At 47.9% G+C, this 13,310-nt stretch overlaps 1 protein-coding gene across 1 annotated transcript; it reads right to left on the bottom strand.

Annotated features, from left to right (window-relative positions):
* Positions 1–2,204: 2,204 nt before the first annotated feature.
* Positions 2,205–4,555, bottom strand: LOC114839130. The gene is given in 2 exon segments (XM_034291968.1): positions 2,205–3,703; positions 3,706–4,555. Coding segments are annotated over 2 exon segments (2,349 nt in total).
* Positions 4,556–13,310: the final 8,755 nt, after the last annotated feature.

Here is a 13,310-nt window from a genome sequence, read left to right as displayed (position 1 = left end):
CATATTCATTATTTAACTGTACCTTGAATATATTTTGGTAAACAGCCAAAATAACAAAACGTGTCAGTGTCCAGTTATTTTCTGACCTAACTGAACATGTGGTATGTGAACACTACTTCCACTGCTGTCCGTCACTACTCCCCTCCACTCCAGCCACCTGTTTAGGTCATCTGGACCTCCTAAACAGACAGACAATAGAATCCTAATGAACAAGTTGTTTAACTGTTACAAATGTTACAAGGCAGAAAACAATTTACCATAGCTTTTTTCTGGGGTCCTCCTTGATGTAAAGGTAGCTAGCTAGGTTAACTAGTGCCAGTGGGCAGGTTGGCTACCTGCTATCTATTGAACCTTTTTTTATCCTAATTGAAAAAATGCTCATATATAAACAATTATTAGGCAAATATACCCAGGCTAGTTGTTTAGTCAATATATTGTTGCGCTTATTGCACTTGTGTCCAAAGTTCCATACATGATAGCCTGTCTACTTATTAATGTAACAAGCCTACAGTATAAACGAACTGGAACTGTTGTTGAGTTGCTTTGTCTGTTAGACCAATGGAGAAGCATTTCCTCTCTTAAACCCGCCCACAGAGAAATTCAAAAACTTGCAACCACAACAAAATTAAGTGAGAGCAAAAACCGTTAGTTACCTATTGTAACTCTGGTTATATTTCGTGGAGCTCCGCCCCCTAGAGGGGCTTTAGCTCCTTGTGGTTTACCCGTGCCGCGTCAGCGGCCGTACTGAAAACTCATTATGCAAGATGCATCAGCCAATCAGGGCACGCCTGCCCCGATATATGACCCGTGAGCCCAGAGAACGTCCTCCCGAAATGATTCAGCATAACTCATGGGACGGCAGGGCAACAGGTCTAGGGGGCTCCGCTCCACTCATATAACCAGAGTTACAATAGGTAACTAACAATATATTTCGTGGAGCTCCGCCCCCTAGAGGGGCTTTAGCTCCTAGTGGTTCACGGCGGAGCGAGCGAGCCAAAAATGTACTCCCTGCTGGAACACCAGTAAGCCAAAAAAGGATCAGTAAAAAAATCCGATCCCAATTACCCCAAGACGGACATCCCGACAACTGACAAAGTCAGGAGGTGATGCCCAATTGCGTATGAAGGAATCCCCTAGCATAGCGTAATAAATAAGCTATGCAGGAAGAAGGGATGTTGTACTCAAACGAGAGGGAAACGTATCCATCCCGCACAAGCCCAACAATATACCTCCATGCACCACACATCACGAAATGAGGGGCATGAAGATATAAACGAACGCCGCGGTGCAAATGTCCTCCACTCTGACTCCGTGAAAAAGGGCAGAAGAGGCAGCAACACCCCGCGTGGAGTGTGCGCGGAGACCCTCCAGAACAACGGAACCCGAAGCTCCATAGGCCAAAGTGATACAGTCACAAAGCCAATGGGACAGACGATGTTTGGAAAGCGGACGACCCAACGAGGAGTTCGCATAGCAAACAAACAACTGGGGAGTCAATCTGATAGACCTGGTGCGTTCCACATACAAGGCAAGGGCACGCACCGGGCACAAACGGTGAAGCCTCTCGTCCTCCTCCCGAGCGTGCTGGGGAGGGAAGAAGGCCTGTAGTTGAATGGTCCTTGACCGAAAAGAACTAGTGATACTCTTCGGCACGAAGGATGGGTTAGGTCTCAACGTAGCGCAACCCAAGTCCTCTCTGATGGCCAAGCACCCGGGGCGCACAGAGAGAGCGCGGAGATCACTCACCCGTTTTGCGAAGCACAGAGCGACAAGCAGGGCCGTATTAAGGGAAAGCAACTTGAGAGAGCAATGTTGTAAAGGCTCGAATGGGGGTGCGCAGAGGGCGCCCAGCACCTTAGCCAGGTCCCATTGAGGAGCGCCCAGTCTGACCGCCGGGCGTAAACGGCTCGTCCCTGAAAGGAAACGGCGAAGAAGGGGGTGGCTGAAAACAGTTTTTCCAGCAAAACCTTCATGGCACGCAGAGATGGCAGATGCGTAGCCGCGGATGGTCGAAGGAGACCTATCCATATCGAAGAGATACTGTAGAAATGACAGAATCTCCTCCATGGGACAACACGAAGGGTCCGAGGACCTCTGCGTGCACCATGATACAAACATATTCCAGCGAGAGGAATATAATTTGGATGTAGAAGACGCCCTAGCGCCCTGGATGGTAAGCACCACGGCTTCAGACAGACCCCTGTTCAAGAGCCTGACCCGCTCAGGTGCCAGACCCTGAGGGCTCCTGAGAGCACTGGAGGGTGTAGAATCGAGCCCTCCGCTTGGGACAGCGCGTCCTGTCTGGGCGGAATTGACCAGGGACGGTCCACCAGCAGCTGGATCATCTCCGGATACCAGATGGCTGAGGGGCGGTCGGGTGCCACTAGGATGACCCGAAGCCTCTCCGTCCTGATCCGAGCCAGCAGGCGCGCTATGCAGCGTTGCGGAGGGAACGCGTACAAGAGGCCCCGGGGCCAGGGGTGGTGCGCGAACGCGTCCACCCCCAGAGGGGGGCGATCCGCTTGAGACAGGGAGAACCACAGGCGACAGTGTGCGTTCCGCCTGGACGCAAACAGGTCCACCTGAGCTTCCCCAAATCTCAGCCAGATGCGGGAGACGATGTCTGGGTGGAGGCACCATTCGTCGTGATGGAGGCCGCTCCGAGACATCATGTCCGCGCCCACATTCAGATGACCCGGAATGTGTGCCGCAGCTAGGGAGCGGAGATGGGCACAAGCCCATAGCCAGAGCTGTGTCGCTGCCCGGTGGAGAGCAGGAGACCTGACCCCCCCTTGACGATTGATGTAAGCGACCGTGGCCCGATTGTCCGAGCGAATCAGGACATCGCGGCCCTCGACTAGGTCTGAGAAATGCCTGAGCACCAATAAGACCGTGTCTAGCTCCAGCAGGTTGATGTGGCGAGTGCCGGGAGGCCACACGCCTCCGACTGCCTGGCCCAGGCACACCCCGCCCCATCCGTGGAGAGATGCGTCCGTGAAGACCTGGATGCATTCCGACACTCTGCCCAACGGGACGCCCTGAGAAAGAACCAGGGGGTCCCTCCAATAGCTCAAATCCCCTAGTAGGCGAGCCGGCAGGGACAAGGCCCGGTTCCGATGGCATGCCGGGTCGACCCGTTGGCGGGCAAACCAGGCCTGTAGGCTGCGCATGTGTAGCAGGCCCAGGGGAACCACCTTGTGAGGCGCGGCCATAATGCCCAGCGGGGACATGATGGCCCGAACCGGGCGCCTGCAGGACGGCCGGCAAAGGTTGAGAGCCGAAAGCAGATCGAGAGCCCTCGAGTCCGAAATACGCGCTCTCATTGTGCATGTGTCCATGACCAGACCCAGGTAAGAAACCTGCTGGGCTGGTCTCGGCGCACTCTTCTTCCAATTCACCGCAAGACCCAGTCGCGTGAGGAAGGACACCACACGGACAGTGTGTGACCTGGGCAGTCCCAGGGACGACGCTAGAATTAGGAGGTCGTCTAGATAGGCCAGGATCCTGATGCCCTCCCTGCGTAGAGGCTCCAGAGCCGACTCCAGACATTTGGAGAAGGTGCGTGGGGCTAGAGCGTAGCCGAATAGAATTCTCGTACACTCGTACGCCTTTCCCAGAAAAGCAAAGCGGAAGAACTTCCTGTGCCTGCGAACGATCGGGACATGGAAGTAAGCATCCTTGAGGTCTATGCTCGAGCAGAATTGCGCAAGTCCAAGATCGGTCTCACTCCCCCTGTCTTCTTGGGAACCAGGAAGTAACGGGAGTAAAAACCGTTCTGCTTGAGATCCTCCGGGACCTCGGAGATCGCTCCTTTGCTCAACAGTTCCGTCACCTCCGACAGCAGAGCGGACACCCTGTCCGGCGATGACATCACCGTCTCCACCTTTCCGCCCTTACCGCCGCCGAGCTCGACCCGAGAGGGAGAGACACGGCCCAAGGACGGCAGGAGGGGAAAGGGATGAGAAAAAACAGAAGAAAAATTAGTTGCCGCCTCGGGAGGCAAACCCGGGTCCGCCAATTGAGTGGCAATTGCGCTAACCACTGAGCCATCCCGCTGTATGTGAAACCCTGCGCTCTCACTCGCTCTCACCTGAGTGGAGCCCGGCATTTGCATACGCGGACGTTGCACCCTGAGCGGGGACGCGTTGGCAAGGAGACGCCGGGTAGGGTAAGCAAGACTGGAACGGTCAGGGAGGGCAGGAATCGAGACAGAGGCGAGAGCCGGTGATCCCTGACGCGTGATCTTCTCGCTGCGAGCAGAATGAGACGCCGCCGCAGTTACATCTGTAACAACGGGCGAAGTATCAGGAAGCTCGGCAACCCGCGAGTGGCGGGAGAGAGAGGAACCCGGCATTTGCATACGCGGACGTTGCACCCTGAGCGGGGACGCGTAGCTAAGGAGATGCCGGGCAGAGTAGGCAAGATTGTTCTGTTCGATATCGCCGTCGAGAGTGGCATGAGACTCCCCCGCAATTACATCTGTAACAACGGGCAAAGTCTCAGGGCGCTCGACAACCCGCGAGTGGCGGGAGAGAGAGGAAACCGGCGAATGCATACGCGAGCGTTTCCTTGACGGCGAGTGAAAACAAACGCAATCTCGCCGGGCAGGACTCTGAGAGCAAAAGCGCTCCTGACTGGCGGGTAGCGGGATAGGAGACGACTCCGAAACCGCTAGCCGGCACTTAAGTCTATCAGAGCTGGCAGGTAGAGAGGAGCGAGAAGTTATACTTATAACACCCCGAACACACTCGCTATCCTGACAGTCACCAACAGAACTCTTATCCCTACAGAGAGCAGGGAAAGGAATAGAACGTGCACAAGTAAACACATTAGTGAACCTACCAGCTGCAGGGCGAAAATGAGGGAAAAGCCGCTCATTTGCGCCACTGCTTATATCCAACGGGGCTGGCATAGAGACAGGGAGAGCGTTCACCGAGTCTCTAATAGCCACCGAAGGAGGCAAACATGTGGCATGTGGAATTCTCAAGTGATTTAACAGTCTCAGACACCGCCTGAGCCTGCACAAAAGCACAACTTACGCCCAAGTAACGTTTAGCCTGTTTATTAAAATGTAAAGAATGCTGGGCCGAGTCTGCGACGCCGTCAGACTCAGCCCTTGCTCTTTTGGTGAAGGAAGAGACGGGGGCCGTGAGGGCAATGTTGCCACTCACAGCCCGCTCCACGCCTAGTCAGGATGGTCTGGGCTTCTTAGACGGCCAGGGGACGCTGAGTTTGGGAGCGGGTAGTCTACGACGCACCGGAGGAGGAGCAGGAGCTGAAGCCGTGGCAGGAGGGGCTGGGGCAGCAGCGGAGGCGGTGGCAGAACCCTGGCGATGAGAAGAGGACCGTGTAGTGGAACGGGCAGATGAACCGGCTAAAGGAAGGTGCCGGGATAGCTCCTTCCGTCCCTCGTCCTTCTTCTTAAAAGACGCTATGGCCGTGTGGACAGCGTCACCGAACAAGCCCTCCTGGGAGAGAGGAGCGTTGAGGAGGGGTGCGCGATCACACTCACGCAGAGAGGAGAGAGAGAGCCACAGATGACGTGACCGACGACAGCCGACGCCACAGAGCGCCCAGCGCAGACAGTCTGAGCCTGGTTAAGGTGGACGACGGGGAAGATGAACGGTCCAAGATGTGGCAAGCCGCTGACGCGAGAAGAGCAACGTTGTTCGCCGCGGCCAGGGCTTGAGATCCCAGAACATAAACCTTGTCCCAAAGCTGTCCTGAGAAACGGTCCTTGGTAGAAGGCAGGGCAGGCTTCTTGCCGGACCAGCCCCAGGAAGGAAGGAAGTGAGCGGCCAGCTCCGGTTCCAACGGCAGAGTGGCAGAGCTGATAGGGGCGAGACGACCATGGACCTTGGTGAAAGTGGCGTAGGATCTGACGGGCGCCCTGGCAGAACCTGGAGCAGACCAGGAACCCTCGGCGAAGCCTTTAAAACCACAGACTTCAGGAGCAGGGGAGTCCACCGGTTTCACTCGCTCAGCCCAGGAACCGAAGGACATATCCGAAGGCTGCTTTGGTGTAGGCAGAGGAGGCAAAGGCAGCTGGATACGTAGAGCTGCTCTCTCAATCATACCCGCAAACTCCACGCGGAGAGGGGGCGGACGGAGAGAGGCAGCGGAAGAAAAGTCGTCCTCGAGTTCTCCCCGGAGAGAAGGAGAGGCGTGGGAACCGCCACCACAGCCCACGTGGGAAGGGAGCGAGCTCGCTTGGGTCAGGGGAGCGCGGCTCTGCGTAGAACCGTCCTCCACTGATAGCATGTCGTCCTCGTCGTTGTCCTCGCAGGAGCTCAGCACGGCGGGGACGTCCACCTCCTGTTGAAAGTAGGCTGCCCTCTCTACACGTGTGGGGAGGGACAGGACGGCGCAGGAGGAGCAAGCCGGGGGATCAGTGAGACCGTTACGAGCGTGTGCCGGACCCAGGCAGGAAACACAAGAGGAGTGCGGATCCTGGTCAGAAGACAGGTCGGCGCAGCGGCACGCGGCGGCGAAATACTTGTTCATCTTGAGAACGTCGAGTTGAAGAAAGTCGACGGCAAAAATATTCTCAGGCTGAGAGTAATCAGACGAATTCAACAAACTGTTGCTGAATAAAAAGGGAGGACGTTCTCTGGGCTCATGGGTCATATATAGGGGCAGGCGTGCCCTGATTGGCTGATGCATCTTGCATAATGAGTTTTCAGTACGGCCGCTGACGCGGCACGGGTAAACCACTAGGAGCTAAAGCCCCTCTAGGGGGCGGAGCTCCATGAAATATAACCAGGGTAATGCAGCCAAAGATATAATCATTTTAACACAATCGTGTTATCAAGGAAAAATACGCCCTCTCAAATAATTGTTTGCAGTAATTTTCTATCAATTTGTTTTCCCATTTAAAAAGATTTTATTTGTAATATATGTATTTTTTATCTCAATACTTTTTAGTTGAAGTTTTGCTTTCAATATGATTTATTTGGTTTGCAATACTAATACATTTTTGTTTGTTCTTACTGAAACAAAAGTAACTCCATAGGAACGCCCTATAACCTACTTGTTGGAAAGCGCTGTGTCTTTTAAAACAAGTATGTTCCCGAAATCTGTGACGTCTGACATCACACAGTATTTTTTTCTCAGAATCAACCCTCTGCCCTTTCGCTTTGAGCAAACTGGGTTAAAATTTCAAAGCAAACCTCAGAGCCTCAGCTCCATGCGTCCCATCACTAGCTGTAATTACTAACAGTGATGCAATAACTTATCTAAGTTTATTGAAATGAATGTGTGTCCAAAACGTTTGACTGGTACAGTATATAAAACAGTGTATTGATTCCCACTTACAGTATATTGATTTCACAATAATTACATTTGCCCTAAAAGTGTGGAGTATGGTGTATAGGCAAGTGGGAAAAAGTATTTATTTAAATGCATTAACTCCAAAGCACTGACACTCAGATTATTCACTGATAATTCCTTTAGGCACTGTACATTCTGGTATACATTAGCCTTCAGCCCAACAGCATTCAGGGATTAAATCACCTGGAGAGCTATCTTACAGATATCTCAGAGTGCTTCTCTTTCAGATGCATTGTTGAGTTATCAACAATGACTGTTTTGTTAGTGAAAATGACATTGATTTGTTATTAATTAAAAGCCTACAAATGGAACTAACTATCCCAAATGTAAAACATAGAAATAGTGTAAAAAAGGGTAGTTCTTTTTGTGCCTTTTGATTTGGTTTAGTTATAAAAGTCAGCTAATTATTCTTGTGTGAAAACCTATTTTATTGCTATCATTCTAAGGATTGTCTCTTAGGACTATATCTTGTTTGTGAAGGTGTGGGTGCAACAAAAAGTGAGTCATTTGTAGTGACAGGCAGAACAATGCTTTCCAAAATGCATAGACAATCAATAGATTTGCGTTGAGGATTTACAAAATGATAAAAAAATGTAATCGGCAGTGACATCTGCAGGTAAGAAATAAAAATCAGATGTTCAATGCTCATAGAGCTGTATATTTCCATGTTGGAAAAGATTTTGTGGCGAACAGTATAAAAGGGAAATTAGAATGTGGGGTCGAAATAATTCACGGTAACGATATTAGGGATGCACCGTTACCACCGTTTTCAGACCAAGTACAAGTATGAGTACTTATATTTGGGTACTTGCCGATACAGAGCAACAATACCAAGTACTGAATGCTGCATTAGGTAGGATTTTTTCCCCTATAAACATTTTGTGGACCGGGATCTGGTGTTTCCACGATTCTCTTGACTTTTCACTTGATGAAAAATTCAGTTATAGTCACCTATAATGAAATGAAATAGCTTTGTCAGTGTAAAGTTCGTCTTCAGTCTCGCTAGTAATCGCTCAATTCGTATGACTTTTCCCAGTAGTAAGATACTAGTAGGCCTATTTCAGGCTAATAAGCTATTAAAACGTCCAGTGACAAAAGCCATACAGTTCATTGATGCTATTTGTTGTGGAAAAAAACTTCATAAGAAATGTTTGTCAATTTAACACAATGCTTACTGGTGTCTAGCTAAATATTCATATATTGGTGTGATGTTAATGCATGACAAAATTATTTAATGTTGAGATGCAATTTTATGACAAATTAGTGTGTCCCAATCAGTCCCAATACTGTCATACAGTGTCCCAAATAAATTCTTTGGCTCACTTGCCAAGGGGACTGGTAGATGAAAAAATCCACCAGCCAAGCATTTGTTTTTATGGCCAAAATAATAATTTCCTTTTTGTGTCATGCATACATTTCATTGAGATAATAAGGTATTTTTTAGAATACAAATGTTTTTTTCCAATGAAAAATTAGTTGTTTCTGCTTTTATCTTTAGCATACAGGCCACACACAAAACAACTGGTCACCACAGCCTCAGGATCATACTGTAGCTGCTTCTCCAAACCTCTAGTTCTTACAAAACGTTATTTTTAATTGTCAGATATCCATGTAAAGTGGCTCTCAAAAGTATTCACTCTTTGACCTTTTCACATTTTGTGTTACAATGTCAACTCAAGTTGATTTAATTAGCCACTGATCAACACAATCCATTAAATATCGAAGTGAAAAATAATATCTACAAATTGTCCTCAATGTATAGAAAATGTGAAACAGAAAATTGATAAGCAGGGTGAATACTTTTGAGGGCCACTGTTTATATTCTACAAAACACCTGGTACTCTAAAGTAACTATTATATTTTTATTTTACCTTAAACACAAAGTATGTAATTTTGACATTTTGCATAATATGTAAACATGACCTTCAAAAACAGTGATTTCAGTTGCAAATGATCATGTACTACTTCCACTTGTATTTATTTTAAAGATTACTTTCATTACATACATTTAACACACATTAGTATGGAAACCCTGAAGCCCAAGACAGTTAAAAACATGTTGGGGCCCAGAGACTAAGTTTATCTTGTTTGAAGGACTTAGTATCTCGTTTGAACGACTTAGTAAAAAAATATTGTGAAGTTTAAAAACATGATTTTTGTATTCAAAATTAGTGACTACTAATTATTTTTTGTATAAATTTTTTTTTATAAATAGGGACCTGGCGGCTGTAGGGCCATCTCTACATGAATGGCTGCCATACATGTAGAGATGCTGATTTAAGAAAAATTTGAAGTGATGTCTTAAATTTTCCAGAGCTGTATTTTAAATCTGAAAACTGACATAATGTGACGACTGCGCCCTCTGCTTCCTCTCCAGGGAGCGATTATCTCTATTGCTTGTACTCTTTTTTCTATCACATCTTTTCCTTCCCTTCGCCTCTCTATTAATGTGCTTGGACACAGCCTCCTTGTGCAAGGTGTCAATGGTCGTCTTTTGGACAACTGTCAAGTCAGCAGTCTTCCCCATGATTGTGTAGCCTACAGAACTAGACTGAGAGACCATTTTAAGGCCTTTGCAGGTGTTTTGAGTTAATTAGCTGATTAGAGTGTGGCACCAGGTGTCTTCAATATTGAACCTTTTCACAATATTCAAATTTTCTGAGATACTGAATTTGGGGTTTTCATTAGTTGTCATTTATAATCATCAAAATTAAAAGAAATAAACACTTGAAATATATCAGTCTGTGTGGAATGAATGTATAAATTATACAAGTTTAACTTTTTGAGTGGAATTACTGAAATAAATCAACTTTTTGATGATATTCTAATTATATGACCAGCACCTGTATACTGGGGGGAATGATGAGGATGAGAACCAGGTGCGCTAAACGAGACACAGGTGAAATGCACATGTTCCCTCTGCCTCCCCTGTCTTTGTGTGTTATTGTCTCTCTTATTAAAGAGCATTGTTAAGCTTCGTCACTGTCTCGCTTGTTAAAAGAGTATTGTTAAGCTTCGCTGCTGTCTCTTAAAATAAAGAACACAGCAAATACGTATCGCTTTGTTCTCCTGCTCCTCCTTCACTCAAAGCCTGACAGAATAACACACCTCTTCTAAAATGGAGCAACAAGGAGCCGTAGGTGAGGTCGGTGTTGCGGAATTTGTGAAGGAACATTCAACTATGCTAGCCAGCCTAGGCGCCGCGATGGATACCGTTTTGAAAGCGGTACAGCGCCTAGAGCCCGGTTTTCTGTTGATTTCCCAGTGTAAGGCGCTGGTAGATTCAGGCGCAGCTGGGAATTTCATGGATAAGTCCTTCGCTCTGCGCTCGCACATTCCCCTTCAAGTCCTTACCACCCCCCTACCTGTGAGAGCTTTGGACAACCGGCCACTAGGGTTGGGTTTGGTCACCCAATGCACTATCCTTCTCCTTATGGTCACTGGCGGCCGACATAGTGAAACCCTCTCCTTTCACATTATCGACTCTCCCACGTTCCCTGTCGTTCTGGGTTCCCCATGGTTGTTTCTACATGACCCCATTATTTCCTGGTCTAATCAGGGACTTTCAGGGTGGTCGCGGAAGTGTCAAGGTAGGTGTTTGGGTGTTTCCATCGGCTCGACCTTGTGGAAAGTCCAGACAATGCTCCCGCCGTGCCAATTCCCCCCGAATACAGGGACTTGGCTGCGTTTTTTTCCAAGGCTAAGGCTACTGTTTTACCACCACACAGGCCGGGGGATTGTGCGATAGACCTCATTGACGGAGCCACACTCCCTAAGGGTCGAGTGTATCCACTGTCCCGTACCGAAATGGCGGCAATGGCCGTTGAGGAATGGCCGGTACGTTGAGGAAGTGCTGGAACACCTCCAAGTCACAGGTCTCCTCGAGTTTCTTTTTTGTGAAAAAGAAGGACGGTGGTTTGCGCCCGTGCATCGATTACAGGGCGCTGAACAAGATCAATTTCAATTTCAATTTTTCTATTTATTAATGGATAGCCTCTTGAGATGCAGCATCTCAAGAGGGTCCAAGTACCAGAACATAAATCCACAGCACTAAAAAAAAAAAAAAAAAAAAAAACAACAACAACTAATATACACCTTACATCACTACCTTAGGCCTCAAAGCTTTGACATGTTATGACAGTTTCAAAAAAGTACAAGCAATTCATTGAACAATGAGTGGCACATAAAAAGGACAAAGATTGGATTCACGAGAGGTAAATCAATTATCCAGTTATATACCTATGTACATATATACATATCAACATACACTTACATATACACATATACATATACACACACACATATATACATACACACACACACACACACACACACATACGTATATACATACATAATAGAAAGTCAGGCTTTAATAACATGCACACACCTTAGTTAGATATTGGAATATAGATAACTTGAATCTATGAAAAGAAGAGATAGACCTCAAGGAAAGAGGAAGGTTATTCCAATCACTGGTTGCTTTATAATGAAAGGATTTACGACCAATGACTGAAAAGATTCCTGGTACAGTAAAGGCGAGAGCTTGCATATCTCTAAGAAGATACAGCGAACTACTTGGAACCAAAAGTTCTCTCAGGTAAGGAGGACAATCAAAGTAGGCACACTTAAAAACAAAAAGAAACCAATGAAAGTCTCTTCTTGCATTCAACTGAAGCCAATTCAATGATGCATACATTACACAGTGATGTGTTTTAAAAGGACACCTCAAAACAAATCTACATAGAGAATTAAAAACAACATTAAGCGGCTTAAGAGCAGCATCATTGGTGTTCATATAAATAATATCAGCGTAATCCATAATCGGCAAAATCAACTGAGAAATTAATCTTTTCCTGACTTCCAATGTAAAACAATTGACAGATCTATAAAGTGTACTAAGACACCCGTATATTCTCTTTATGATATAGTCAATGTGAGGTTTAAAAGTAAGCTCAGAATCCAACAACAGCCCAAGGTATTTAAATTTTGTAGAATTCATCATAGAAGACCCATTAGCAAAATACAGTTGTAAATTAAGAGCACATGGTCTTCTGTGCCTCGTCCCAAACAGCATACAACACAATTTTTTAGTATTCAGCAGTAGGTTGTTTCTGTGAAGCCATTTTTGAATCATATTAAAGTCAACTTGTAACCTATTCTGGATCTGGTGAATATCGGGGTCAGCAGTGTAAATCACTGTATCATCAGCATAGAGATGTATCTTACTCATGGTGCAAATGTGTGATAAATCGTTAATAAAGATCGAAAACAAAAGTGGTCCTAGAGTGGAACCTTGAGGAAATCACCATCCCGTTCCGCTACCCTCTTCCTCTGATCTCTGCGGAGGTGGAGAAGATGCACGGGGCCCGCTTTTTCACCGGGGGGCGACCCGGGTGTGTTGGACCGTGGAGGCGCAGCGGGCGTTTGTGGAACTGAAACATCGTTTCACCACCGCTTCGGTCCTGGCCCATCCTGACCCGTCGCTCCAGTTCATTGTGGAGGTGGACGCGTCCGACTTGTGGGCTCGGTGCCATCCTCTCCCAACGGACGGGGTGTCGTAACACGCTCCGTCCCTGTGCCTTCTTCTCCCAGAAGCTCAGTGCGGGGAGCGGAACTACGACATAGGTGATCGTGAGCTGTTGGCTGTGGTTCGAGCCCTGTCGGCGTGGTGGCACTGGTTAGAGGGGGCTAAACACACTTTCCTCGTCTGGACGGACCACCGAAACCTGGAGTACATGCGGGCAGCGAGGAGGCTCACCCCTTGCCAGGCAAGATGGGCTATGTTCCTCACCCGGCTTGTTTTTACTCTCACATACAGGCTGAGGAGCAAGAACGTCAGGGCCGACGCGCTGTCCCGCCAGCATGACACGGAGGAGAGACCTGTGGATGACGCTCCTGTGCTGCCGGTGTCATGCATCGTGGAGCCGGTGGTGTGGGAATTGGACGCGGACATCGCTCGAGTGCAACTTGACGAGCCCTCT

The sequence above is a fragment of the Esox lucius genome, chromosome 4 (assembly GCF_011004845.1).
Source record: "Esox lucius isolate fEsoLuc1 chromosome 4, fEsoLuc1.pri, whole genome shotgun sequence".
Taxonomy (NCBI): domain Eukaryota; kingdom Metazoa; phylum Chordata; class Actinopteri; order Esociformes; family Esocidae; genus Esox; species Esox lucius.
This window is presented reverse-complemented; position numbering and strand designations above follow the sequence as displayed.